Source organism: Nyctibius grandis, chromosome Z (assembly GCF_013368605.1).
Source record: "Nyctibius grandis isolate bNycGra1 chromosome Z, bNycGra1.pri, whole genome shotgun sequence".
In the NCBI taxonomy this organism is placed as follows: Eukaryota; Metazoa; Chordata; class Aves; order Nyctibiiformes; family Nyctibiidae; genus Nyctibius; species Nyctibius grandis.
The window spans coordinates 25023478-25050493 of record NC_090695.1 but is presented as its reverse complement, the minus strand read 5'-3'; the positions used below and the strand labels follow the sequence as shown (position 1 = coordinate 25050493).

Sequence of the window (27016 nt, the reverse complement as noted above, 5' to 3'; positions counted from 1 at the left end):
AATAGCCATCCTGAGCAAAGAACATGCAGCTTAAGATTTAGCGCGGACTTAACCTTCCTGAATTGAAAGGAGAGGGTAATTTAACAATTTCTCCATTTTGTGTTTTTGAAATATGTCATTTTGAGCTCTACACTCAAATAGGATTAGTTGTACAAGTAGCTAAAGTAGGGAAAAAACTACAGCTCAAAATTTTACTGTCCTGTCTTCCAGGGAAGATTATGGTCAGACTCAAGAGGCAAAGCTTGGCTTCAGGGTGGTAGGGGGAAGGCAAGAGCCCACAGGTCTTAGCGGAAGCAAGTCTAAAAGGCTCCTTGGTTTCTTCTAGGAAGCTAGAGCTTCCTCCTTTTGCTTCTGCTCATTAGGATCTGCTTAGCCCTTTATTTTAATTGCACTTACTGCAGCCACTGGATCTTAAGTCTGGAATTACAGCCCTGTAGTCTCCTGTACTGAGAACAGTTCTCATTGATTCAAAGGGAAGAGATGGCACTGAAAAGTTGCATGAGACTTACTCCGAAACTGTTTAAGTGCTGGATCTTCTGAGTAGACCTGAGGACAGTGGCACCTTCTTCTACATGGCTTTACAACCACTAAGTTCCCAAACTCGCCCCTTTCCTAGCTTTTCTCTGTTTGCATGGTAGCTTACCACTCATTATCTTGTCCTCCCTCCCACTTTCTTTGTATCAGTTCTGGGTTTACCTTTGCTTTGCTTTCGGTTTTTTGTTGTTTTGGTTTGGGGTTTTTGTTTCAGTTTGGGGTTTTTTCCCACTCCTGTTTAGCTTGAAGATTACTGCTGCCATCTCAGACTTGAAAAAGGCATTGTGTACTTAGAGGCTTTTTATTTTTAAACTCTAAAATACTATTTATCCTTACAAACTCAGTGCAGATTTCTCTGCAGTCAAACTTCAGCTGAGAATTTAGTATTCATCTGGCAGAAGTGTTTTGCTAGTATTGAACACATCAACTGCTACTGCTTAAGAAAGTATTTTACATCATGAAAATCCATGGTAAGGCCAGTGCTTTTTATTAGATACAAATTAATTTGATGAATGCACTATGGAAAGACTAAGCTAAACCAATCACACTTCATGCTAGACATGGTAATGGTGCTGCATAAACTCCAGTAACGTAGGTTAACCCACAGTAAAACTGCAACTACTGCAAGCCAGGAGTATCTATGTACCTTGCTTTGCCAAAAATTAAAACCTAACAAACCAGTATTGCCTGCTTTTATTTCTTGCTCTTACCCTTGGTGTAGGATAGTAACTTCAAATGCAAAAAATTCTATTTGAGAACTGTTTCTTTTGGGGTTTTTTGAGGATACATAAATCTGAGCCATTAGTGACTAAAGTTTAGCTTCAAGAAATAAGTTACATAAAGCAGGAAGCCTCAGATTTTTTTTCTGTGCCTCCTTTCTGCATGTAACACTGTGGAATGCCCCCAGCTGCTTTAGTTACGATCCATCTAAGGATTTTCACAAATCTTAATTTTGACATCCACCCATGATATTTTTAAACATTAGGAATAATATTAGAAACTATTTAATGAGTCATCATTATCTTCAGTCTTTCAAGAGAACACTATTTCTGCTGACAGAGTAAGCCAAGTAAGTTTCAACATGCAAAATTCTCCTTTGAGAAGAATAGTAGCAACTAATAAAAATTCCAATACAGGACATTAAGTGTAAACCTTACTGATAGTCACATTCCCAGTAGCTCAGACTTTCCTTTACACTCACATTTAACACACATCCAATTTATACATAGGTAGCCTGTATTCAAGCAATTTAAAATTTGAGCTGCAAATCACCATTTTGAGCCAATTTCTGAAATAGTCTTAAACTGCGGAGTCTAGATTCGCGTTCACCATTCTTCCACAAAATAACGAGGTGGTCAGCAGAGCACGTAGCCAGTCCCAGTTCACCAAAGTACAGGAACATCTGCAATGAAACAATTACTATTACCATGATGCTCACATGATATTGTCAGCTTGCTTAAGTGTTCAGTGTACAGCTGGACTAAACGAATACATATGTCTGAAATGGTTCTGCTTGAACATACGCATGCAAAATGACAATGTATACTTTCTGTAAGTTTGAGATGTCATAAAATCCTGACATGAAAACAACTCTTAAATAGCACTTCACACTCAAAGATCTCAGGTTAGAAAAAGCAGTAAAGCCTTACAGATAGGGAAGCTAAGGTACAGAATATTGAAGAAACTTCTAACAAGCCAGCAGTAGAAGAGTGACTTGCATTAACTCTGATCTCCTGGTTTCTTAGGAATAGAAGCCACTGTTCTGTTCACTTGGGTATACTGCCCCCTTCCCACACAACACCACAGCCTAGCATCACCAGGCCTGGAAGGATCAAAGAGTAAACAACTGTGACAGACATCAGCATGTGCCTCATCACACAGTGGAAGCCAAACCAGCAAGAACTGCAACACAGGAGAAAAGTACAGCAGCAGTGGAGGGATTTTGCAAGAGCAATGGAGCTGACAAGTCATGTAGTCATCCCTGACTTTGGAGACCTCCACAAGGCTGCCTAAAATAAGCCATGAATTGCAGTTCAACACAACAGCCTATGGAACCAGGTCACGCAATGCCATTATGGCATGCTTGCAGTGTCCTGACTCTTCAACATGTTGAAGGGATCTGCCCAGGGGAAGCATTCAGGCCAAGGACTGTGCTACAGCCTACCTGCTCTGAGAACAGCCACTTACTAGCTATGCGGTTCCAGCAGAAATACTCTGGCCAAGCCCACATCTTTGACCATCACATTTCATCCCTACTCAACATTTCCAGCCTCAACTGCTCCAGTCTGCCCGGAATATAAAAATGGAATTTTCCATATACAGAACGTTGCAGGAAATCACGTCCACCATCATGTCAAGTTACTCCTTGGTTCTGCAACATTCCAGCAAAGACCCAGCATGTGCCTCTCACCTCCTTTGCTGTGCCTCTTGCTGAATTACACACTATGTTCTCTTTCTTAGATAGCAACTTTCCATACTGATAACAGGGCCTCTCAACAGTTCTTCAGAAAGAAAGATGGCAGAGAGGGGCAGAAAGCCTTGCAGAAATCCCTGTAGCAGAAAGGTTCACCTTAGCTATTAGTGAAAAGCTTTCAGCTTCTGGCAGTAGCAGTTTGGAAATACAGTCAGCCTCATGAATACTTGTGAGCACAACTACTCCAGAACCACATCACTCCCCTCTCTACCTGTCCTTCCCCCTGCTCCTGCCAAGAATGTGTATTAAAGTCCACTGTAAGAAAGTGATTTGTTACTCCAATAGGTTTGTCAAACATGAAAAGGTGTGGAACGAAAATGACATTTAAAACAAAAACATACTCTATTAGGCACACAGAAGCATGGAATGGTACTTGATCTAAAATTAAAACACCTTAAAGCTCACAGCACAAAGGGCTAAGAAATTCCTGAATGGGTTTTGGTTTATATGAACCTTTGTTTAGGTTGTGAACTTAAGATGACATCTGGAACAAACATGCAGTTCCCAGATGTATTGTTTGCAGTCTATAAAGAAACCCAGTACCCCACCAGACTACCTGTAGCACATATGTATATACCTGCACACACAATCCTCAGGCATCAGTAAGTGAGTTCCCACTAGAACTTCAAGTCAGTATATATTATTTTCACACTGCATTAAATATACCACAAAATCAATGTGTTCCCAGCCTCCAGAGCCAGACAGTCAAAAGTTACAGCTGTTTAAAGAAACACTGCCAAAATTACATTAGTAAGTGATATACACCTTTCCTTGTCCTTACTAAAGCTGACCTACCTGCACAGCTGATGAGTGACCAATCAAATCACCAACCAGCTCCAAAAAATACATTGGTGTATTGTCCTGCATCTTCTTAGGAGCTTGGTTTGCCTGCTTGTTCGCCCTTCCAAATCCCCACATGTTGAAAAACCCTGAAAATAAAATCTTTTATTTTGGCAAAAATCACAAACACAATTTATTTCCTCTAGCTAAAGAGAGAGCTACAGGAGTCACTTAAAACCTGAAAGGAAGAGAGTCTGCATGGCAAAATGACAGAAGCATTGTATTGCACAGCATTTCTACATCTGGATTATTCATTTTGAGGGGGGAAGGAAACACAGCTACTTCGTCTTTTGTCCTTACTAGATGTAATTTAGCAAACATGTTGAATTACTCATCTGGATGAGACAATATACAGATTTACCAAGAAATTCAAGGACTGCCTAAATGAACTAACTGAACAGCACAGGTAGATGCAGGACAGTGATGTTTACCTTTGCTCTGTCCTCCTAAACTGCTACTTGTGTAAAGAGGAGAGAAATGAGGTGACAGTGTGTCTCTCCTCTGTGTGTCCTGCACTAAGGCATTACAGTGTTGGCATACAGTTAACAAGCAAGTTTCTGTTGCTGAATTGCCCGTTTAATACTGCCCACTGGCTTTCTCCTTCAGATTTAAAACTATCAGCCAAACTAAGTGTAAAGATAGTACTCCACATGTTCCATTTAGATAGCAAGAAAATACACATTTGTGCTACAGTCTTCAGAAGAACTGTGTAATAATACTGACAGAAGAAAGAAAGTTGGGTTCTGTACACAATGCAATTCAGACTTTCTTCCTGACCCTTCCCTCAGCCCCATGAGCACACAAAACAAGAACTGTGCTAGACCATGGCCCTGGTGCAAGGGAGGTAACTGGAGAGATGAACAACTACCCAGGGGATTCCTTAGAATAAAAATAGAGCAAATCAACAGCAGTCCATCTATCTCACTATTGCATACGCTTTCTTTCAAATGTCTCTAATCACAGAAGTTATAAATTTCCAATGTGAAACCAAATGCCACTTTTCACAATAAGAAGCAAAACTGTGTACATCAGCCGTGACCAGCAATACTGAAGACAGAACATTCCTGAAAAAGTGTTTCTAAATCAAACCAGGCAGCAAAAAGATACTTGCAAAAATTACCATCAACAGGTGAACAGCCAGGCAAACAAGATACATCAAGAAAATTAGTGACAGCTCAAATAAAAAATTTCCTACACGAGACAGTAACAGTCTATTACTGTTCCCAGTCCACAATATTTATATTTTCCACAGCACCTATCCAAGACAGCAACTACCAGTGTCCAGGGAAGCTGCTGGCCTGGTCAAAGAGCAGCAATCACTACACAGGTAATGTCTGTCCTTGGGAAAAGGCTTCCTAAAACACTAGCAACTAGCCCTGAGGACTGCAATGCCCAGAGGCGGTATGTGAGATTGGGAGTCACTCTGAGGCTGTAGCCAATGTCATTCCAAGTTCAAGGAGGAGATGTGGAAAACACTTTTTTTTTGTGCCAGCTGCTCATTTGCAAGCTTCTCTTTATCTTTCTTCACAAGCTCCTGCAACTATTTAGTCTTGCATGGTTGAGGATCCAGTGCTATGCAGTACAAGAAGAAGTGGACCAAGATTTGTCAGGAGAGGTCATAATTTTTATTAAACCAGCTGATACAACTGTAAACTTTATATAAGCTTTATGGCACAGAACTGCTTCAGTTGGACCTTCTAACTTCCCATATCAGATCTTGGAGGGCTTGTACACCCATGTTTTCTTCGGTTTCCCGCCCACACCTGTTATCAGTTGGTTGAACACAAGACATTATCTCTTCTTACAAAGCCTGTAAGCCTCTCTATTCCTGTATGGTGAATATCAGGTTACCCGTTATCCTTTCTAAGTGTTCTTTTCACCCCCGACTACTAGCAAACCTGTTGGAACGGGTTCAGCTGGCAGCTGCTGCTTTTCTCGGAGCTCCCAAACGCGCACACTGCCATCTTCTGAACAGGAGATCAGCTGCCTGTAAAAACAGTTGATAAGCAACACTAGCATGGATACTTATCTGCGCAAGTCACCTTGTGATGTTTCTATAAAAGGGACAGAAAGTGCCTCAGGTTCTACACAAGTTTGCTAGAACTTTCAAATGTAGCAGGACATCCAGATGCTCCATACAAAACAAGGTGCATTTGTAGCAGGACAAACTATAATGGACTTGAAAAATAGATGGAAAAAAATGCATCTTCAATCTCTTTTCAAAAGTATACCACTCTGTAAAACAAAAAATAACAAGTCTAGGCTCTGCAAACACAGCTCCACTGACTGGCTTCCATAAGCTTACTTGAAGCAAAAACATACTTTTTCTTATGGAAAAAGAACAAAAGGGAAAATACTCCTTTTCGTTACATGTTTAGAACAGCATAAGATCAAGGCCCTAATTTTTATCTTCTGACAGACTTCTCCATTGAACAAGAATATGAAGGGATCTAACAACACAACTATTAGATTATATATATGTATCAAATTGTTCAATTTGGCTGTCAAAATAAGTTCCAGCTAGAAATTCAACACTAACGAACAAAGGCTGGAAGTTATTATTTTTTGTTAGAACTTTTCAACTGTTACAAAATATTTAGTGAAAAATATTTACTGAATATGCCATAGGCCTTTGCTTTATAGAAGTAAAATGCCATTAAGCTATACTTTCACAAGGTAGACAAAAGTGCTTTATCAAGTCTGATTTGGAAAACAGACAAGACATTTTACTCTGAGCCTGTGCATCAAGCATACTGGATTATAGGGGGTTTTTTCCACATTGAATTACAATGATGCATTTTCAAAAATCAAATCAACAAGCTCTATCTAATAAAAGCAGATCAAACTAAAGATCAAGTCCCTGCCCCAGAAATTAGATGTAGCTTTGCAGATTGTCTCTAGCCATCCTTCCAAGTTCTGTATTTCTTTACTGCATTAACAAAATGTACCATGACTTGTACCTGTTTGGAAGCTTCTCAATGTGCAGTACAGAGGAGTCGTGAGCGGTTCTCTGGCAGGCAATCACACGCTTCATTTGAAGATTATATACGTATATGCCTTTCCCAATAGCAGCAAACACACACTGGAAAGAAAATTCAATGGAACAACATACAGAAACAGATACTGAAAGATCACCCTGCATGTAATGGATTTCCAGTAGTACTATGATGTCATCCAGCCTGCATTATCTAGCTTGTTTCTGTCCTCATGTTACTGCTTTATTCCAAACATATGGAATCACCAAGTTATAGAAAAAATAGGGATTTTTTTTAAGAAATGATATCCTCCTATACTCTAAGCAGTTGTTTAATTTCTCTATTTTCATCCTGTACCTTACAGCCTAAGCAGAAACTAAGCATACCAACAAATAAACACATTTCTGCAATTAAACATCTATGTTCTTACACTAAAATAATGCTCTGTGTTTTGATAAAGTCTTGTTTTATGAAGAATGATTGAGAATACAGGAAGCTGTTCTGCATTTTTGCCATTTTTTTAAATTTAACTGAAGTTGCACAAAGAGATCTTGCTCAAGCGTTTGGGATCTACTGATTGTAGAAAAGCAACTCTCTCACAGAAAGGTATTACACAATACTGCAAAGATCTGGAACCATTTTACATTCAATACTTTTCTTCAGAAAAGTCCAGGGATTCTGCCTCATAACCATCATGGCCCTAAGAAGCCACAAGCAGTTTACAGATCATTGGACCTGGACCCTCTCATGACTTGTAATGATTTTAGAGAGGACAAACATACAATCATGTGTACGTACACACAATAAATATTTGGTACCAAACAGAGGAGTGTAAAATGCTTCCATTCAGTACATACTTGGATTTTTGAATGTATCATGTTTAGGTGATGGTATGCTGGATCTTTTCCCTGAATGGCCTGCTTCCATCTTCACAGCCCAACATTAAATGTCTCATAAGCAGTTCACACTACACACTTGTCAACATTTTATAAAACTGGTAACCCAGTGTCTTTGACTAAGATTCCCTATATATATTCAACAGTGTTTTGACACTGTTCAAAACTCCTTATCCACTTTTTTTTTTTCTTTTTTCCTTATGCATATCTGTCACAGGAGCTCCAATAGCTCTGAAACTAAGCTCAGACTTCTGATAGCACTCTACCAAATCAAGGAAAAAACACTGAGCCCATTTTTATTATTTTCCTACTTTTGTGTGAGGCTCATTTCAATGGCCTTCCACACCACTCTTCCACCCCTGTATCTCAGCCTTTTCTCCCTTACAGTCTTCCACCTTGAGACAGGCTCTTGAGTTTCATGTAGTCTTACAGCTTTGCAAAAGATGATCTTCACAGATCTTTTTTATTGTTGTTTACACAAGCCCCGGCAAAACCTCACAAAAATAACAGATGATGAAGCATAAATTGTACACCTATCTTAACAGGCAAGTTAAAAACACACATGCACGTATCAGGACAGCAGATGCACTCCTTAGCACTGTTTCCTAGTATTGCCAAACCCTTACCTCCCATTTGTTTCTGAATTATGTTTTGCCTATGAGCTCAAACTAGAGCAGTGCACCTTCTCCAGCGACCTAACTACGAAGCCTGCTGACAAAGTTCCTAACAGAGAAAACATCAATTTTTTTTTTAACATGAAGAACTGTTACCTGCTATGTAAAAACAGAACACTAAGTAATTAATTAGAGGAACACATTTCTTCACCACTTTCTAAATAGGAACTTTAGAATACAAACAGCTCTGCCCTAAAAGCACCTTCTATTTCAGGACATAATGCTAGAACCACCTTTTCTTCCCACTATTCAAAAGTCTCACAGTAAATAAAATTCTGCAGCAATTTGTTTAGTTCAGTTCCATGAATGGAAGAAAGTTCTCAGCAGCCTCAGATTCCATGTTTAATGTTTTAACTGCTTCTGAACTTCCCAAATTTCTCTTTCCCTCCCTTAAAACACATCTTGTGTAGCTTTCAAGCAGGGAATCAAAATGTCTTGAAGCCAATTACAGAACTTCTCCTGAACAGGATTGGCTTTTTGCTCTTTCTAGAACTAAGCACCCACAACAAAGTGACTGGAAATCCTGCCTTTAGAGACAACTACATCTCTTTGCCTCAACACCCACACCTCGCAATGTTTCTCTCCTCAGTGTTTTAGGAATGCTCTTTTCACAAACAGACAAATGCATCTGGTGACTACTCTGCCCTCAGCCTACATTCAGGCTTTTCCACAGCTTCTATTTTGTTATAGCTCATATACCTGAATCCATTTCCAGGAATCCCTTTCTTAATCATTCCCCAACAATGGGCCTACAAGCCCCAAAACAGAATCCCACTGTATGCCAACTACAAAACATCTCCTCTTTTGCCACTAACAGCTAGTAACATTTCACAAAAATAAGTAACAACCTGAGGATTTTTAGTGTTTCCTGAACACTGGGTTCTCCCTGAGAATTCTGACCGAGAACACTGGATTATCTCCAAAGCATGATTACAGTAGACTGGATTTTGGACCCATATTTGTGCTCTTTACAATTGAGTATAGCCCATCTGAACAGAAGCAGCAATATTTATTTACTACTAAGCATAGACATATGCCTATTCTTTAACTCACTTCCTAGTACCCTCAGCTATAACCGTTCAAGAGGCACATTATTGTGGAAACTGCATTTCCAGAACCATTGAATATGAAAGATGTATGCCATCAAAACACACACCTCCTTGTTTATTTTTCTCTAGTGGTACTGTAAACAACTAATAAATCTTCGCCAGTCAAAAAGAAATGCTGTTATGACAGTCCATTATGGTAGCTCCCATACCATCAACATATTAAAACCTTTAGTTAGCTCAATGACCAAAATTTTATCTAAAAACTGTTGACTGTATAAAAATAGCTGTGCACATTTTAAAGAAGCCTCTCATATTAAAACAAGCAAACTAAAAACACAAAACACTTGGCCCTCTGTGGTAAAGTTGTGCTAGCTCACTTGAAGTAGTTTACTCTGTTTAAAGCTTTTTACCTCCTCATCAGATGTTAAGTGTTGAACTGAAGTTTCATTTGGGCTTTGGGGTAACTTTATTTCTGGCTGTACATCTGCATGGACAGAGGAGTCCCAGAAGTTGCACTCAGATGCCTGCTTTGTCCAGTCAAGTGCATCCCAAACTATTAACTCACCCACATGAGAACCTGTCACAAAAGTCAAGTCTAGAGGGGAAAAAAAAACCCACACACATAGAAATCACACGATATTAAAAAAAAAAAAAAATCCATTCCACATGAAGTTATTACAGTAGAAAGTTAAGAGAGCCCATTTTTTGAGTGAAGCTATGTAGAATGTGCAGTATGTAACTGACTGGACAAACAAGTCTCCCTTTGAGTAATACTCATTTGATTACCTAGCATGGCTCAGATGAGCAAAAGGAGATGAGTTCTCTCTTGTAAAATTAAAACTAGGGAAGAGAACATTCACCAGCTACAGTGCACAGTACAGTATAGCAAAGGCAAGGAACACCACCAGAAGTATGTACAAGTATCTGAAGTTTATTTGTTGCCTACATAAAAAACCCTTCTATTCCTTGGACAAGAAGGTGTATCAGCACCCCTCAGACACAGCAAAGTATGTCTTTGCCATAAACAGATCACAAATTAAATGGATGAGTTAATGGCAAGATTGATGAATTTGTTAATCACACATGGAAAGGAACTGCTTCAACAATATTTAACACAGGTAGCATATTGTCTTAAGCCCCATATTGCTTCCCCTTCATATCAAAAAGGAGAAAATGGCAACAGGAAACCCCAGAAACAACTACCATAGAATCCAAGTTTTCTTCTTTCCAGCTTGTTGTTACCTCTGTACCACAGCCCCTTTGTGCCAACCAGGTTGACACAAATAAGCCCAAGGTCAAATATACACTCTCTGTCACAGCAGGAATAACTCGTCCTGGGCTCTGGCAGTGCTCCATAAAAAAAAGACAGGGAAGAACAAAGTAGAAGGGGTTGATACCTGTAGTAGACAGAATTTCACATAATAGCTCAATATTGCCCCCATGAGCAGCAGAGATCGTGTCATCTTCCAGAGCCTCTAAATAATGGATCTATATGCAGGCCCACATCTGCACAGTTACACAAGATAACTTTCAGTTACCTTGGGACTACAACTGCAAAGGACGTGGCATTGTATATTCCATTTTAAGAATCAGAAGGAACAAGAAAAAAAATAGCATTTTAAACTTTCCCAACAGGAAGAAGACCCAGAGTTCCATTCCCATCAATGACATTGCCTCTTCTGTGCCTTTTCTGCATCGTAACCTGCCTGGTTTCACTTTACTGTTAAACCATAAATAAAGCTGTTATTTTTACATTTCACTACCTTTGCAGCTACACAGGGAGGTACACCTACTAGTTATGAATTTTCACGCCAGTTAGAAGTTTGTCCCAATGAAAACTCCATAGTTGAAATATCCCACTGGTAACTAACAAAACTAGTAACATTATAAAATTACTCTTACCATTGACACTGACTAATGACAAAATGTTATCCTGATGGTCAACAAGGCGTTTTATTTCAAGGACATTCCAACCTTCAGACCCATCATTAGAAGCGATCAACCTAAAAATTACTTCAAAGATAGTGAGAAAAATTGTCTAAAGAAGCTTTATCATTCAGAGTAAAATGTAGCTATGCTTAAATAAAACACATAATTTTTTGAAAGACACAAACTAGAAGATATTATAAGTGAGACAGAATAAGATGTGCAAAGCCACTTATGACCACTCCCAACACAAAAAAAAATGGGAATAAATTATGTACGTGTTATTATTAAGGCCTCTTACAACAGCAACTATAGGATAAAACATCCTAAAGTAGCCTAGTAACTCTGAAATTCAGAGAATCGTTCAACAGCAGAAGCTGCAGAAAGCAGAAGTGAAAAGTATTAGACATCTTTATGGATAAGTAAGCTAAAAGTGCAACATCTTTCTTAAGGACTCATCTGACCGAAAACTATTATTCAAAAGGATGCAATATTCTCTAGTAAGGTCACCAGGAATTAAGACTTCATTTTAACCACTCTTGGCATTTCTTTTATGATATATCAAGGGCACTACAAAAGAACTGTGGGAAGTTCACTGTATACCAATGTCTGAACACAAGACTATTTTTAATTTGCTCCCGATTCTTCGATCAGAATATCAGATTGCTATTTTTCAGCTAAGTGTTTGATCATATTGAGCAAAGTCTGTTGTTTTGCTGATTAGGTGCTCTACTTTTTCTCTTGGATTTTTTTCCGTATTTTGAAATTTCAGTAATTTTATAAAACACTTTTATTTAAAAGACTGTCCACCAACAGCTAGCCAATGACTTACAGTTTTCATACACAGAAAACCTTGTCTCCAAGTGAGCAACAGAAACCATCACGTTGTCTCACTGTAGCTTTGGACAGTATAATGAGATTGGCAATATCTCATACTCCTGATATTGGGACAAGGAGGCTCTAGAGAAGCCTAGTATCTAACAGCTCAGATAATGAGTTCCAGACCTTCTCCAGAACGACAAATGTAGATTGCCACAATCAGATCTGGACAGGTGGCAATAACAGTAATAACAAAGAATATACAAAAGTTTTGACATGGAGATCTCAACAAAATTCCTGAATGAGATTAGCACTGTCTGCCTCTTTGTCAAATATGGAAAAAAGGAGGAAGGTTGCTAATCACACCCTAATACCATTTACCTTTCGTATACAATCCCAGAGCATGCTCTTTACGCATGTCTGATAAGCAGCTGTTATAAAGGAACATGAACATTTAACAGAAATGCAACATACTCACTTAGCTCTTTGCCAACAGCTGCTGCAACACAATTTTTAGGCAATTCAACCAAAGCACTGATACCTTTGAAAAAATACAGGAGATAAGGGAGAAAAGGATACTCGTTGGCCACAAGAAAACACAGCAAACTGTTAATTCCTTATTAATAAAGTTCTTCATAATCTTCCTTCCACTTATAAGTTATTATCAAAATAAAAGCATATTGCCTGAAGTGAAAGTTAAATGGCATTGGAATGGAACAGATTACCTCAGATGGAGGCAGAGTCAGGAGTTTTGGTCCTGAATCCACCAGAATTCTGAACATCAAACTTGAGGTGAAGCTGAGAGAATCAATAATCTTTTTATTTTAAATACAGTTAAGATGTTTATGTCCTAATGCTGGACAATACTAAGGATACTGTGGTAATTACTGAGACACTAAACATATGCAGTACCAAAGTTATTAGATACTGATACTACCACAGTATGCACGATACTAAAATACTGTGCAGAGCCAGCTGAAGAAGAATAGGGCACAAGGTAAAGTATCCAGCTTGCTGTTACTCTGCCTTCACCCTGCACAGAATTCCCCCAGTTTGTGCTGCCACACCATTAAAGGAAAATTCCCCAAGGAATAAAGCAATCTGTCTCTTTCCCCACAAAGGAAGCAAGAGATTAGGAGGGAACAGAGGGCCCATGCTGCATATCCTGTTGACCCCTTGTACAAAAGTTTCAATAGCACTTCACGCTAAGCACTGTGGCACCACTTCCAACTGGTATCTGACATTGTATTTCATATTGAACCAAAAGAAGTATTAATATCCTCAAAGATTCAGAAGGTTTTGCCTACCACTACTCCATTCTATGACAAAAATAAGGAAAATACTGGTTCCAACTTTGAACTTGATTCACAGCTTCATAGGTATCTTTGTCAAGTATGGCAATAATATGCAACAATTTTCTTTGCATGGATAGATAATATATAAGCTTATTAATAGAACAGCATGATTGACATTGAGATCAGATTACATTTACTGTATTCCTATCAAAACCTGCATTTTCTACATCAAAAGTACTGATCCTTAATAATAAAAAGATATCTTTACTGCTCTACTACTACAAAGCTTTACTTAGGAATAATAGAAGTCCTGCTCATTCACAGAGAAAGCCAGCCAAAAGATCTGGTCCACATTACAGCAAACATGTACAAATCAGCATCTGAGGTCTAGCCCTGTAAGTCCAAGCTAATGTACAGTTACTGAGATTTGACATATTCTAAAATTCACACAGCACAGGAGATTAAAAGCAGTCTTAATTCTGAAACTATTAAGTCTGACATTTAAAAAAAGAGTGGCTCTAATACATAATGTTATCATTAGAATTAAAGAGAATTTGCCAAGTTGGTTTTGCATCATTATACAGATCCATTTTACTTGCACTTTAACAGCTATAATGAGTCATTTACATTTTTACCTGCATCAGTAAGATGGCTGGTCTTACACAAGAGATCTAATTTTCGGTTCCAAACACATAGATCACTCCCTCCAGACAACCATACATCCAGCCTTTGAAGAACTGTCAAACACTGCAGAACAAAAATCAGATATATGTTCCCTGCAAAAGTTCTACAGGGAATTTTTCAGTGAAATGATCATGAGCTTTAGCTAGATAAAGCTGTAAGTACTATGAAATACAGTATTAAGGTGTCACTTTCCTAAGAAATACAGATTTAATTACATACTATGTGCTACATTTTTCCATCAGCAATGCAAAAACTGATTTTTCAGTGATTTTCTTCTACTATTAACATTCAAGAATTAGTTTGACTGTAGGTTGCCACTTCTGACACAGTAACAAAACGAAGCCATAAAATGTCCTTTGTTCTACATGCTTTCAAAAAGAAAACTGAGGCATTAAGAGTTCCAAAAACAAACTAAGAATTGTGCCCACTTGTCACCCACTCATTATCTACCTGTTCTTAAATCAAACACTGCTGTTCACTTTAACACACCTGCCCATATGGCCCATGAGCCATACATAATAGATTCTTGTATACAACAAAAAAATAGACACACCTAGGGTTTCCTCAGCTTACCTTTACAGTAGAATGGAAACATGACACTTTCTGAACCTGTCTGCCACTAGTGCAGTCCCAAACCTGACTTCATTCATTAAGGAAACAGAAAGGTTTTTTATATATTTATAATATAACTACTGTGTTTGTAACTAAATGACAGATCAGGAAACAGGTATGCAGAGACTCAGTCTTCTAAACCCTGACTGCCTTTTCAATATTTGGCCAAAATGACATATTAATAAAGGTCTGTTATGGATTTATTTTTTGTAGCAAGGATTGCATCTACTTGTGAGCAATAACTAGTAAAATCCTACTGTAATTCAATTATACCTACAGGATATTACCAGCCAATAAATTTAAACAACATGCAGCCTGTCTCAATGCTACCTTTAAAAGTAAAAATCAACAAAAAGCCCATGGAAATTTGAACCCTCTCCAGATCTAAGGATACAATAACTGTTCTATCAGCTGATGCTGTTAAAATGAAATGGTTTTTTTCTTCAGAAGCATCTGATGAAGAAAATGGTGCTATAGCTGTGATTTTGTGTGTGTGTCCATGAAGTTCAAAAAGTTTTTCTCCGGTCTGAAAAATAAAAACATGGAAAACTAAGGGTAAAATTTGAAAAATGCCTACTGTAGCATATGATATAGGTACCAAATGACTTTCGAAAGCAAGAATTTCTAAGAGTCTAAAATCTCCTTTTCTAAAGTAATTTATGGATTTACTTCTTACTGCCTTCAATACTGTTCAGGATCTTACCCATAATTAAATAACATATTATGAATAAGTGTAAAGGAGTACTACATCATAAAAATTACTCTAAGAGTAAAAAAAAAAAATAACAAAACTCTGGAAGTCCTTAAGGACTAAGTTCTGTATTAAGCTAATTTCATTTTAATGCAAATATTGGCCACTCACCCATTTTAACGAATACTACAATAATTCAGATTTGTTGACAAACCCTCTCTTGAAAAAGTAATTTTTTTTATTTTAATGATTAGAAAAACTTTACCTATATTTATGGCAAACACAGTATTGCCAATTTCCTGACAGCTTTATTTAGTATGTACATTATCTGTAACTTCAAGCTGTTGGTTTAGATAACTGCAGCTACTTCTGCTCTGTTTAGTTAGATGCCAAAACCCTACAAACAAACATGCAGAAGCATACTGGCATTTTAAACATGCAATTAAAATACAGGGTAGTTATAACTGTAAACTTCTTTAGACTAGTGGGTTAAGTTTTTAAATTAAAACTAAAAAGATTTGCTGTAACAAAAACATAATAAAAAACCTACAGAAGTCGAAAATGGAACTCAGTTCCTAAGCTGGATATCTAAATGAGTTTTACATTCACAAACTGCTCAGAACACTGCATATATATACTCACATACATGGTTTTGAATATTCAAAAACAATTTCCTTTTCCAAATTACAGAAATATAAAAGGCCTTCAACAACAGCAAAGCACTAACCAAAACTACTCAAAAGAGAGGCAAAGTTTCAGGTTCCCCTTCCATATTCTAAAATAACACCATCATAAATGTTACATAATTTTTCCAAAAGGTTTCTAAAAAAGGTTACTGTCTGAGATTTCTTTCTTCCTTAATTTGAATGTTTGATACTCACAGTTTAGACAGCACAGCACGTCTCCCTTTTAGACTTCCTATTGAACAATCTAACTTGTATACTAGCCCTCCTTAACACAGGTCTAATGCTCATCCCTTCTCTATACAATGATAAGGAGACACAGAGCAGAAGAGCAGAACAGTGGGTATCATACTTACAGAGCACTATTTCCCTGATAAATCTAATGTCTTAGTGAGGTTTTCAAAAGTTACAAGAAGATTTTTATCACAGCAAGCAATTAAGGCCTTGTTTCTGCACTGCATGAAATGTTTAACTTCCACTGACTTTGGTGTCTTTCTAATAGAGTTTTGTGTTAGCTCTCCATTTAGACTAATCAGTTATACTACAAATAGATATTGCTAATAGAGCCATTGAAATGTACTTAAAACTTAAGTATATATATAAATCTTGGCAGGATTGGGACCTTGCTACGCATTTGTTGAGTCACTAGTCAATGTTTCAGTGTTTACAGCAAATACCAAACATATTTTAAAAGAATTAAAGCCACAAGTTCATACACGCTTCTGCTTTTCACATCATCTTTTCATCCCAAATCTCTCTACAATCACTATGTCTACCCAAAACATTCTAACTTTTAAAACTTATTGTTCTCTTCGGTTCACACAACTTTTACTCTCCTAGCTCTCCTTTGTAAACTAAGATTTGACAGACTCCTTTCACTTTTACATTTTCAAACAGTAGCTCCGCAGCAATTCTTATTTATTCAGCTTTTTCGCAACTAGACATTTCTAACTTCTCTCCCCAACTTCTACCCTCTCCAGAGCACAGAAGCTACCCCCAAAAAAAAGCTAACCTGAGCATTCCACAGAAATACGATTCCATCATCTCCTGCAGATGCAAACCTGAAATTAAAAAAAATAATTAAAAAAAGCTGTGAAAACGTCAATATAGCATAATATAACGGAAAAGCAGTAAACAGTTACGTAAGAAAAATATTAAGATATATCAGACTCTGTACTTTCTTCATATCTTTCATTATTTTATGTCCAATCAAGCCCCTTCTTTAAAAAGATCAGAGCAAAAAACAATCTTTCATGCACACCTCTGATAATACTAATTTCTTATCTTTAGTTGCCTTCTAGCTTTATTACACCTTGTTTTGTCACAGCTTCAAGAACTTAAAATAGTAAGACTTTCACAATTCAGCAATAACCCTTTAAATTCTAATTCCTTTCTTGAGTAATATTGGAGCTGTGTGCTGCTTGAACAAAATTCTGGGAAGAAAACTGGAGTTTGAAAGAAGGCATGAGCGTAATTCATCAACACAGAAGTTCAATAGAGCGCTGTTTTGTGTATTTTCCTTCTCATCTTCTAACCAGGATTTCTGTTTAAATATAAAGGTATATTGTAGAGTCAGTTATCCTACGGTTACATTCTGTTCACCAAGGTGGAGATTCATGGGTCACCTGATTCTTTTTCAGTCATGATCACCATCATCTATAACCTTGTCTGTTTCCTGAAGGAGCAAGGAATGGTCAAATGAGCAACAAAAAAAGCTATTCTTATAATGTGTTATGAACTCTGTTTAGTTTAATGTGTCAAATGCTAGAGTATTACATGCAATTTTATCTCAGTCCATTTTTTGGAAGACTCTTGCTGAGGCTTAGCCTTCTTTAGTGATCTTCCAATCAATATGACCCTTACTTCATGTTCAAAAAGTACAAGAGAAAAGAAGAAAAAAAAACAGCTTTCTGTTACATTTATACAGGATTTATTTAGTACGTTCAAAAACCAATCTGAGAAAATTTTCCACTCACTGGTTTTAGCTGAGCCACTGAGAAAACAAGAAAATCCTTCTGCAAAATTCTCGATAAGATGATATTATCTAAAGACCTGAAGCGTGCAACTTGGCTTGCAATAGTTGACAAAAAGCACACAATGGAATAGCTACAGAAACTAAATAAAAACATTTCAGAAGCTGAGTAACAATACTAATTTTACTGAAAAGAATAGAGTGAAAAATATTATCAGCTGTTTAACAATCCAGAAACTACCATATTCTTGATAAATAAAACCTTAGAATTACTGTCCAGTGAAGCGACTCTGTTAAACCCCTCAAACTCCCAGAATATTAACCAGCTGTATAACTTACTCCCTATCCATATGCTATTTTATAACCTATCTTCAATGCAGCCATACAGGCTTTAGTTTTACACTGATTATCATTAGTTTAGCTTCAATAATTTACCTGCTACCACACAATGAAGCCCAAAATAGTAAAAGATTTCTTTGCATCAGACAGTGCATAGAATCTAAGAATACTCCGGTACTTATATAAAGACCAATTAGATTTATTGAGTATATGTTTTGGGAAAAATGTACTTTGAGGAAAGGTTATTTTAATAACTTGTCTGGGAAAAAAAAGGACTGAAAAAAAACCCACATGATTCTTCTATTTTTATATCAATCTTTTGGTGGATTACTATAATGTAGAAAAATAAATTTTATGGTGATGCCTGTAACTTTTCTGATACATATATTTATGACATTAAGAATGAAAACTGACAGGCTAAAAATTCTCCATGGAGTCTTCTGTGAAATCTTTACATATATATATATATATATATATATTTACAAAATTATTAGAAAATAAGATTCTGCAGGCATTTCAAATTAGGAAAAGACCACCTGCCTGATCAATGTGCATGGGGAAGGAGAGAACCTTCCTTCACAAAACACCTGCTGTACACTGCAAGGATATAAACCAAACTCTTACCCACGTTAACTTTGTGTAGTGTATTGATGAATATATTAGAAATCCCCTTCTGTGCCTAATCCATGAAAGATATAAATTACTGCAGCTCCGTAACAGAGAGACTCTTGCCTATTACTTATGTTCTTAGTTCTAAAGGTTTTCTATTTAATTCTCCACATTAGCCGAGAGTCACTATACTTATTGACTAAAGGCTTCACAACCTTACTTTTAAGGCAGATAAATATCTCCTCTCTTGCAGGATTAAGTTAAATTAGAGAACGTGAAAGGCTAATTTGGACAAAGCTAGGATAGAAGCCAGGTCGTAACGTAAAACTATCATAATTCTCAGTCACACTGCCAAAGCCACAATCATAAATGTAGTGACTTCAACTCTGCTTCATAACCAGTTTTCACATAACTCTGTCCTCAGAGTTCACAATAAAGCTGTACCTAGCTACGAGGAACTAAGAACAGAATAGATACAGATTGCCAGGGAATATACAAAAAAAAGGTGCACAAAGCTAAAAACTGGAAGACGGAAACAAAGGAACTCTAAGATTTCAAAGTACAGCAAGTTGAACAAGATGAAACTGAAAGAGATATGTAATGCAGAAATTAGGCATATGTTGAATTTTACTAAGTAGTCATTCTGAATAAAGTGGTGAAAATTTCAAAATTTGAAAAGTTCAGAAAAAAGTTGCATTAACTAAAGCTCCAGTGAATTATGCTCTAGTTTCAGAAGAAAGTGTAACAAAAGATTGGAAAGAAAGGAACAGCAACTTTCAATATTGTTGAGAATGTCATGTTCAATTGCTACAATATATCTGTAGGAGTCTATGACATTCTTTCGTAGAACCAACAGGTGAAATAACAGCTGTCCTCAACTCAAAAACATAGAACACATGCACCCACTCAGAACAGAAGCAGACACTACTGCTTATTGTCCTGGGACAAAGTGTGCATATGCACGTACAGAAGGGAACATTCAACCCAGGAACAGCCTGAAAAAGAAGGGCTGAATAGGCTAAAGGCATTTCTTTCAAACAAATTAATTTGTACAAGAAATATAACTCCATCACCATTGTTTTCTCATGAAACTATAACTTACAAGAGAAGCCAAAAGACGTAGTAACATACCAAGAAAAAGGGAGTATTCATCCCTTGCCTTATTTTAACTGCAGACTTTTCCTGACCTCCCCCATCAAAAATAAAAAGAGAGGATTAAAAATATTACTACATTTTCATAAATATTCTCTGAAGTAGTGCTAAGGATGCTGTGAAACAATTTGAAACGCAATTTCATACCTGTAATCATCTATTTGCACTAGAAATCGTACTATATCTTGATGACCTTTCAACACAAGGAGCTCCGTGTAAGGATTCTGTATTTGTTCTTCACCAATAGTCTGTACAGATGATGTCTAAAATTCATAAAAAAGGAATTAAATTTCTTTTGTACTGACATAATTATTTTCATCAGGTTTTTGTAATGTCTAACAATCTACATACAGACTCATATGAATGTATAGTTATATTTGAAGTTAAATTAAGTTTCTGAAATATAATTTTGCCTTAATGAAAATCATTACAAAAGATCATTTTTTATTATTTCAAATAAATAATATCTTTCTATAGCATGTATTTTAAATTATAGTATAGCATTTTATGTTTAATAGAAACATTTTGTACTGCTTTAATCACTGATACACGAAGATGAAAATCCAGTTTAGTCATGAGCTGTCACGTGGAGCCAGCTTCATGACTCAATTCACCATACATTCAGTTTTTCACTAAATTACACCTCTTCCGAGAGGTCTGTGAACCTCTCATATCTTTCATCTACTGTTCAATTTTAAAATCCTATACAAAGATGACATATTTAAAACAAATAAGAATAAATGCTGTTCTGTTACATAATATATAAATCATCCATATATTCACAAAATACCAAAGCAAATAGCTTAAAAAAAAATGTAATGATTAATCATTTTATAGAACAGCATCTGCAATTACTCCCAACTAGACTATTAATTAAAAGAACAATCAATCACTCATAAGAAGCTGATCACCGGGCTTGTTCCAAAGCAATATTGAATAAAACATTGCATTGAACTGCAGTTTCAAGGCACGATAGTTCTGCTAATCTCAATCTTCAGTTTGTTTCAATAGAAGACAACTTTTTTGTATTTAAGTATTTTTTATATTTTGTATATATTTCCACATTCTGGAACAACTTGCTATTAGACATTATTTAAAAAATAAAAAAAATCTAAATAGTTCAGTAGTAACTCAGTGACAGCTCTCTCCTCCTTCTAGATTTATTTTACATGACAGTCAATATCATCCTACTTCCAGGACTGTCTCTTCCTTGAGGACATCAACAGAACCTACACTGTAAAACAGTAATTACTGAACACTGTACAACATGCAGCATACATGACAGGTAATCCTACATGAAAGACAAACATATCCTCAGAAACTTCAACATTTCCTTGCAGGAATAATAAATTATTTTCTATTACTTCTATATTGGTATTATGATACTACTCTTCAGAAGTTAAGAAAGACAAAGTTAATAAATAGGGAAAGAAATCTGTGTTTATTTTTAAAATGAAGAGGTTGTCAAAATGCTAGTTCTTGTGATTTTATCTTGGTTTTGTGCTATCTGATGCATTTCATGAAGCAACTGTTCCTCAGTTTATGTAATTATGTGAGAATAGCAGTTCCCATTTAAAATAATGCAAGTAGACCCTGCACGGTTATAAAGAAAAGTTGGACAAATATGGAAACTTGGAGTTCATCTGTCAAAAGCTAATCAAAACGTTCCTTAAAGAAATTGAGAGTTCTAATCCTAAGCAAATCTCAGCATCACTGGATGACATTAGCAATACTGTAGTCAGAAGAGTTCCATTGTTATTTACTAATAGAAACATACATTCACAAAACAACTGTAAGACTGCTTTGAAAAAGTAAAAATTTGTAACATTAACATCTCAATACTACAATCTGTTATTACTTCCTATTCAGTACAAGATAGTGCTACTTCTTTTGAATAATGTGTTTAATCTTATTTTTTCTTAATTCTAAGACTGCCTGTGAATATTGAAAGGCACAGTGCTGATGAAGTACTATAGATAACAACAAAATAACAGTTTTTCCCCCAGTACTGTCATACAACAAACTATGCTCTCTTCAGGTCTTCATTAATATTTACCAAAGTGTTGGGTTACATGTGCATTCCTTCTTTGAAGGAATCTATTTTTGATATAAACTATTAATTGAACTCTCTTGTTGCAACACCAACTTTTTAGAAGAGAAAGCTAGATGCTGATGCTAATGGAATCCATTTCCAACTTGCATGTTTTTATGCAGGACTTGTAAGCATCACGACAATAATCACTAAAAAACCCACAACATTCATCTCAGCTTCAGAACTTCCTATAACCCCCATGATCTGAAGCATTTAAAAGTAGGATTTTCAAAAGCAATTCATCATGGATACAAGAGTACACAGACATACTTATGTATGCGTCACGGAGCATGATAAATTAGCTTATATGGACCATGATGCTACTGCAGTTAGACTGCTCCCACTACCAGAGCCACCCCTGCTTAAAACGTACACCACGGCCATCAGCTGAAGAGATTAACGAGCTTGTGTCTAAATGATTTTCAATCCCATAGTAAAAATAAAAAACTGATAAGAAGAAATTTACATTTCATGAATTTAGGACAGCTTTGCCATCTATTCACCCAGTGCAATGTCACTCTAATACATCTCTCCTTTTCATGACTGGTTGAAGCCATAATAGCACGTGAAACAAACATCATAAGTCCATAGTCCACATACTGCTATGGGCTTCCTTATTTATTTAAGAAGAGTACACAGAGAATTAATGGTTATGAACGTGATCTTTAGATGAAAGAATATCACACAATGCAGGAAAAAAGAACAAAAAGAGTTTAGGGACTAACACTTATGAATATTTGTTATGCAGTTTTTCTGAAGAGAAGCAAAATTATCACCATCATTCAGCAAACCAGTGGTACCAATGGGTTACAGAAGTCCTGTGGATTGGGTTTAACCAAGCTACGAATGGCAGAATGGAAGAACTGGACCACACCTTGACTCATGCTCATGCTTTATTAAATCACAGTATAAGTAAACCATAGCCAGAGTTTAAACTTTGGAGAGGGACACACATCAACGTAGTTTTCCAGCACATCTTAGAAAGCTGTTGCATATTTCCCAACCTCCTTTTAAAAACAACTGCACACAAACCTGCTAAATATGACTACAATACAACCAACATTTTGACTGATGACAAAGGTCAGAGGCATTCCCAGACACTGTCATTCCAAACTGGTACAGACTCAAATTTCCACCAAAGGAACTACTGGCATTTGCAATCAACCATGACATTGTCATGACTTACTCATGTACAGTAGCTGAAAAATAATTATTTCCTCATATTTGTCTAGACTATAAAAGCACTAAGTATAAGGAGCCCAGTAATAGTGTTAATTAACTCTTGTTAAGTCCAGGCTAACTTCAGCGGTCTTAGGGACAAGAAAATCCCAATAATCTCCCCCTCAAATCCAGTAAAATTCTTTGTCCAAGTAAGGCAATGGGAAGGATGTCAGTGTTCAGTGCATTACATAGGCATCGTTTGTTTTATGGATGAGAAACTAATAAGAAATGTTAGACTACTACAAACTACAACTAGGCCACACAAATAATAAGTTACTGCCTACAATTTAGATTATCGACCGGGGAGTCGGGCAGCAGGACTCCATATGCTTGCAAGCTACACAACATAACCCCCACTGGCCCAGAACTCGCTGACAGGAGGGAGGAAGCCGGGATGCTCCTGACAGGGACGGCTCCTGAGCTCTTCAGCTCCTGGGCGAGCTCAGCTTGGGGGTTTTTCTGTTTGCTTTTGTGTTTTTTTCCCCTTCCCTCTGTCTCTTCAACAAAGCCTATAACCCTTTCTAACTGCCAAAAAGCCCCACAGGCTGCGAGCCTGAATGCCCCTCGCCCTGCAGAGCCCAGCGCAAGGGCCAGCCGCCCTACCACGGGACAGCGGACCCACCCCGACGGAAAGGCCACCGCCCAACGCCCCCTCTTCCTCATAGCACTCCCCCTCCACAGGCCTAAAGCTCCCCACGGCCTTTCCAAGGCACCGTGCTGCGGGAAGGCCGCTGTCCCCAGGTACGGCCACCCGGCCCGGCCGGCGCCTCCAGACTGAGGGGACAACGCTCCCCTTCCCTCGCCAACAGCTCCTCCTGGCCCCGCCTCACGCCGCGCCCTGCTCTGCCTCCTTCCGCCACGCCCGCCGCTGCGTTACCTCCGCCAGGCCCTGCGGCTCCCGGCCGCCGCCGATCAGCCACCGCAGCATCGGGAGCGGCAGATGCGTCCCCCGCCACTGACGGCTCGCTACGGCAGCGGGCCTGTGCCCCGCCGCCTGCTGCGCCCAGCGGCTCGGCGGGACGGCGGGGGGCGGAGGCTCACGCTGAGGGGAAGGCGTTCTTAATCGAGCTCCTCGCGGAGAGCAGCCCTCCAGCGGGCGGGGCCGAGAGGCGCCTGAGCAATCGATCGCCGAGCGGGTGCTGTGCCGCCGCCGGAGGGCGCGGTGAGGGGCGGCGGTGTGGCGGGAGCCTCCGGCCGGTTCGGGTTTCGCTGTGGGTGATTCTGCAGTTTAGCTGCCGAGCGTGTTAATTCCGTATAATGGACAAGTAAAATACTTACTAGGTTTTTACTTGCTGTCTTCCAATTTCAGAGGAAATTTATGCTACCACAAAAGAATAATTATTACCATTTTATTGTGACCATCATACCTGTTTCCTCGAGTAAACAACCACCAAAATTTTGTGTATATAACGGAGTTCCCTTGGCTGTGATTGTTTTCATTCTCCTTCGCTGAATCTCCTTTAGGTCTGCGATGTCCTTGTCAGGGTGCGGTAGCAAACACTGTACAAATACACCACCTTCAAACCGCGGCTGCACCATCGGGCTAAACAACAGCCTCACGTAATTCTCAGTCCAGCTCCTCTGTCCTTAACGCAATGATCTGGGCAGCCGTTTTGAATTTTAGGTGCACATGGAGCAAGATGTATTGTACACTTCCTGGAAGCAGAAACAACTTCTCTATTTCCCAGAGTAGTTTGTACAGGTGCTATGTTTGTCGCGATGCCTCAGTAAAGTGCAATCTACCACAGCGTTCCAGTTGCGAGGCCAAGATGCCGTGTCTTCTGCAATATAAAGGCTTGTTGCTGTCAACTGTTGGCCATTGGTGAAGGGTTGCACTGAGGCTCTTAATATGAAAATGATGGGTCTGTTTGAGGATAGCTGTCACTGCAGGAAATTTGCAGCATATGTTATGATTACACTTGCAAAAGGAGACTGTCTTCCACAGACTTGGCATTTCTTGGCCCTGGACCTTTGTACCTTGATGGAGGAATACGTTTTCTTTCTAGCTTCTAGCACTATGTCTTCCCTTTCAACAAGCCCCAATGAGATTCTGGCCTCTGCTGTAGCGATTAAGCACAGAAACTGTCGCTGGTTATCTCTTCCTCTCTGTGCTCTTTTAATTAACATTTCTAATATGTCACTTTAATTGTATAGCTCTTGCCTGGCGTATTCTGTTAGATCAACCAAATACAATGATGTAAACCTCTAAAAATCCCAAGTCTTCAGAAACAGTCATTTTACAGCCACGTTGTTAGACTGATAACTTTAATGTTCCTGTGAGCTTTGCATAGTGAAAGTACTGTGCAGCAGTACCACAGGGTTTGGATGCTTAGCATTTATAACTCTTCCCCAAACACTGTCACATTTCTGTCACAATCACATATGGCATTTTCATTTCCCATCGTGTTATCCCTGAACTTGTCATTAACAATAAGAAGCTTTTCACATAGTCATCTGCAGTCCTACTAACTGCATAATGCCTTAGTTTAGTGTAGGCATCAAGACACTTAAACAAATGGACCAATTTTTTCTGCATGAGCTTGCATATACATATGTATATGTATATGTGTGTGTGTATGTAGGTATACACACACATACAAAACACACAGGTATAGATCTGTGTAGCTAACGTGGGTACATCAGAATTTAGTTTTATATAGGAGAGAGAAAAGCCGATTCATGAATGCACTGACATTGCTTCTCTGTTTACAAATTGCTGAAGCCTATTACAGTTTCCTCAGCTCACACAATTCAAATTTTTCTACAATTATATTCGTCAAAGAGAGTAGCTAGGAACAAGTAAACAGTTTAGAATCAGTCTTATTTTAAGAATTGCTTAGAGAGATTTTTACAAAGGAGGTACTAGAAAATGTTATTTTAAAGATTGCTTCTCTAAATCAGGCTATATACCTTTGAGATATGGTTAGCTGTGATTCAGTTTCAAAATCTATGCCTAATCCAGACAGTATTTTCCCTTGTGTCTAATAAATATATTAGTTGAAAAGTGCCTGCAAGGATTTCACTCTCTGCCAGGACCAAATACAGTCCAAAACATTTCACATATTAAAGAAACAGAGTTAGAAGCAGAGTAGTCCAGCCAACAGATGATATTTCAATGGACAGCCTACATGATACTCTGTTATAACCAGCATATGTGCCTTAAAAATCCATTCTGCTGTACTTTCTGTTCAATGGCTGTTAAATCCATCCTCTTAGGAAATGGCTAACAGGTCATGATGTTGCATTCTGCAGGTCAGGTGAGTGACACAAATGCTCAGATATTAGTTATTCCTGCAGAGAAATTATCCCTTTCAATCCATAGGCCCTCTTAGAGGTACGATGTGGCCCTGGGTGATGGGGGATAGCTAAGTGTCACTTGCATCCTCTGGTGCTTGAGGTCATGCTGTATAACCAGCTCACTTAGTGACTGAAGGTGATGAAAAAGACTGAGGAAAAAATGGACCCTGTAGCTCTCGCCAG

At 38.0% G+C, this 27016-nt stretch overlaps 1 protein-coding gene across 3 annotated transcripts; it reads right to left on the bottom strand.

Moving 5' to 3' along the window:
* Positions 1-998: 998 nt before the first annotated feature.
* Positions 999-24558, bottom strand: WDR41 (WD repeat domain 41). 3 transcript variants are annotated; one of them, XM_068422134.1, is made up of 13 exons: positions 24414-24558; positions 20371-20486; positions 17164-17212; positions 15172-15303; positions 14739-14801; positions 14117-14228; positions 12665-12727; positions 11344-11454; positions 9852-10036; positions 6808-6929; positions 5746-5834; positions 3803-3936; positions 999-1936 (listed from the first exon to the last, which is right to left on the bottom strand). In XM_068422134.1, the coding sequence occupies exons 1-13, from the start codon at positions 24462-24464 to the stop codon at positions 1784-1786; spliced, it is 1380 nt and encodes a 459-aa protein (XP_068278235.1). In that variant the 5' UTR covers positions 24465-24558; the 3' UTR covers positions 999-1783. The 3 variants fall into 3 exon arrangements, with proteins under 3 accessions (XP_068278235.1, XP_068278236.1, XP_068278237.1); XM_068422135.1 differs by having other exon boundaries at positions 9852-10018; XM_068422136.1 differs by having other exon boundaries at positions 9852-9925.
* Between the last annotated feature and the right edge of the window lie 2458 nt (positions 24559-27016).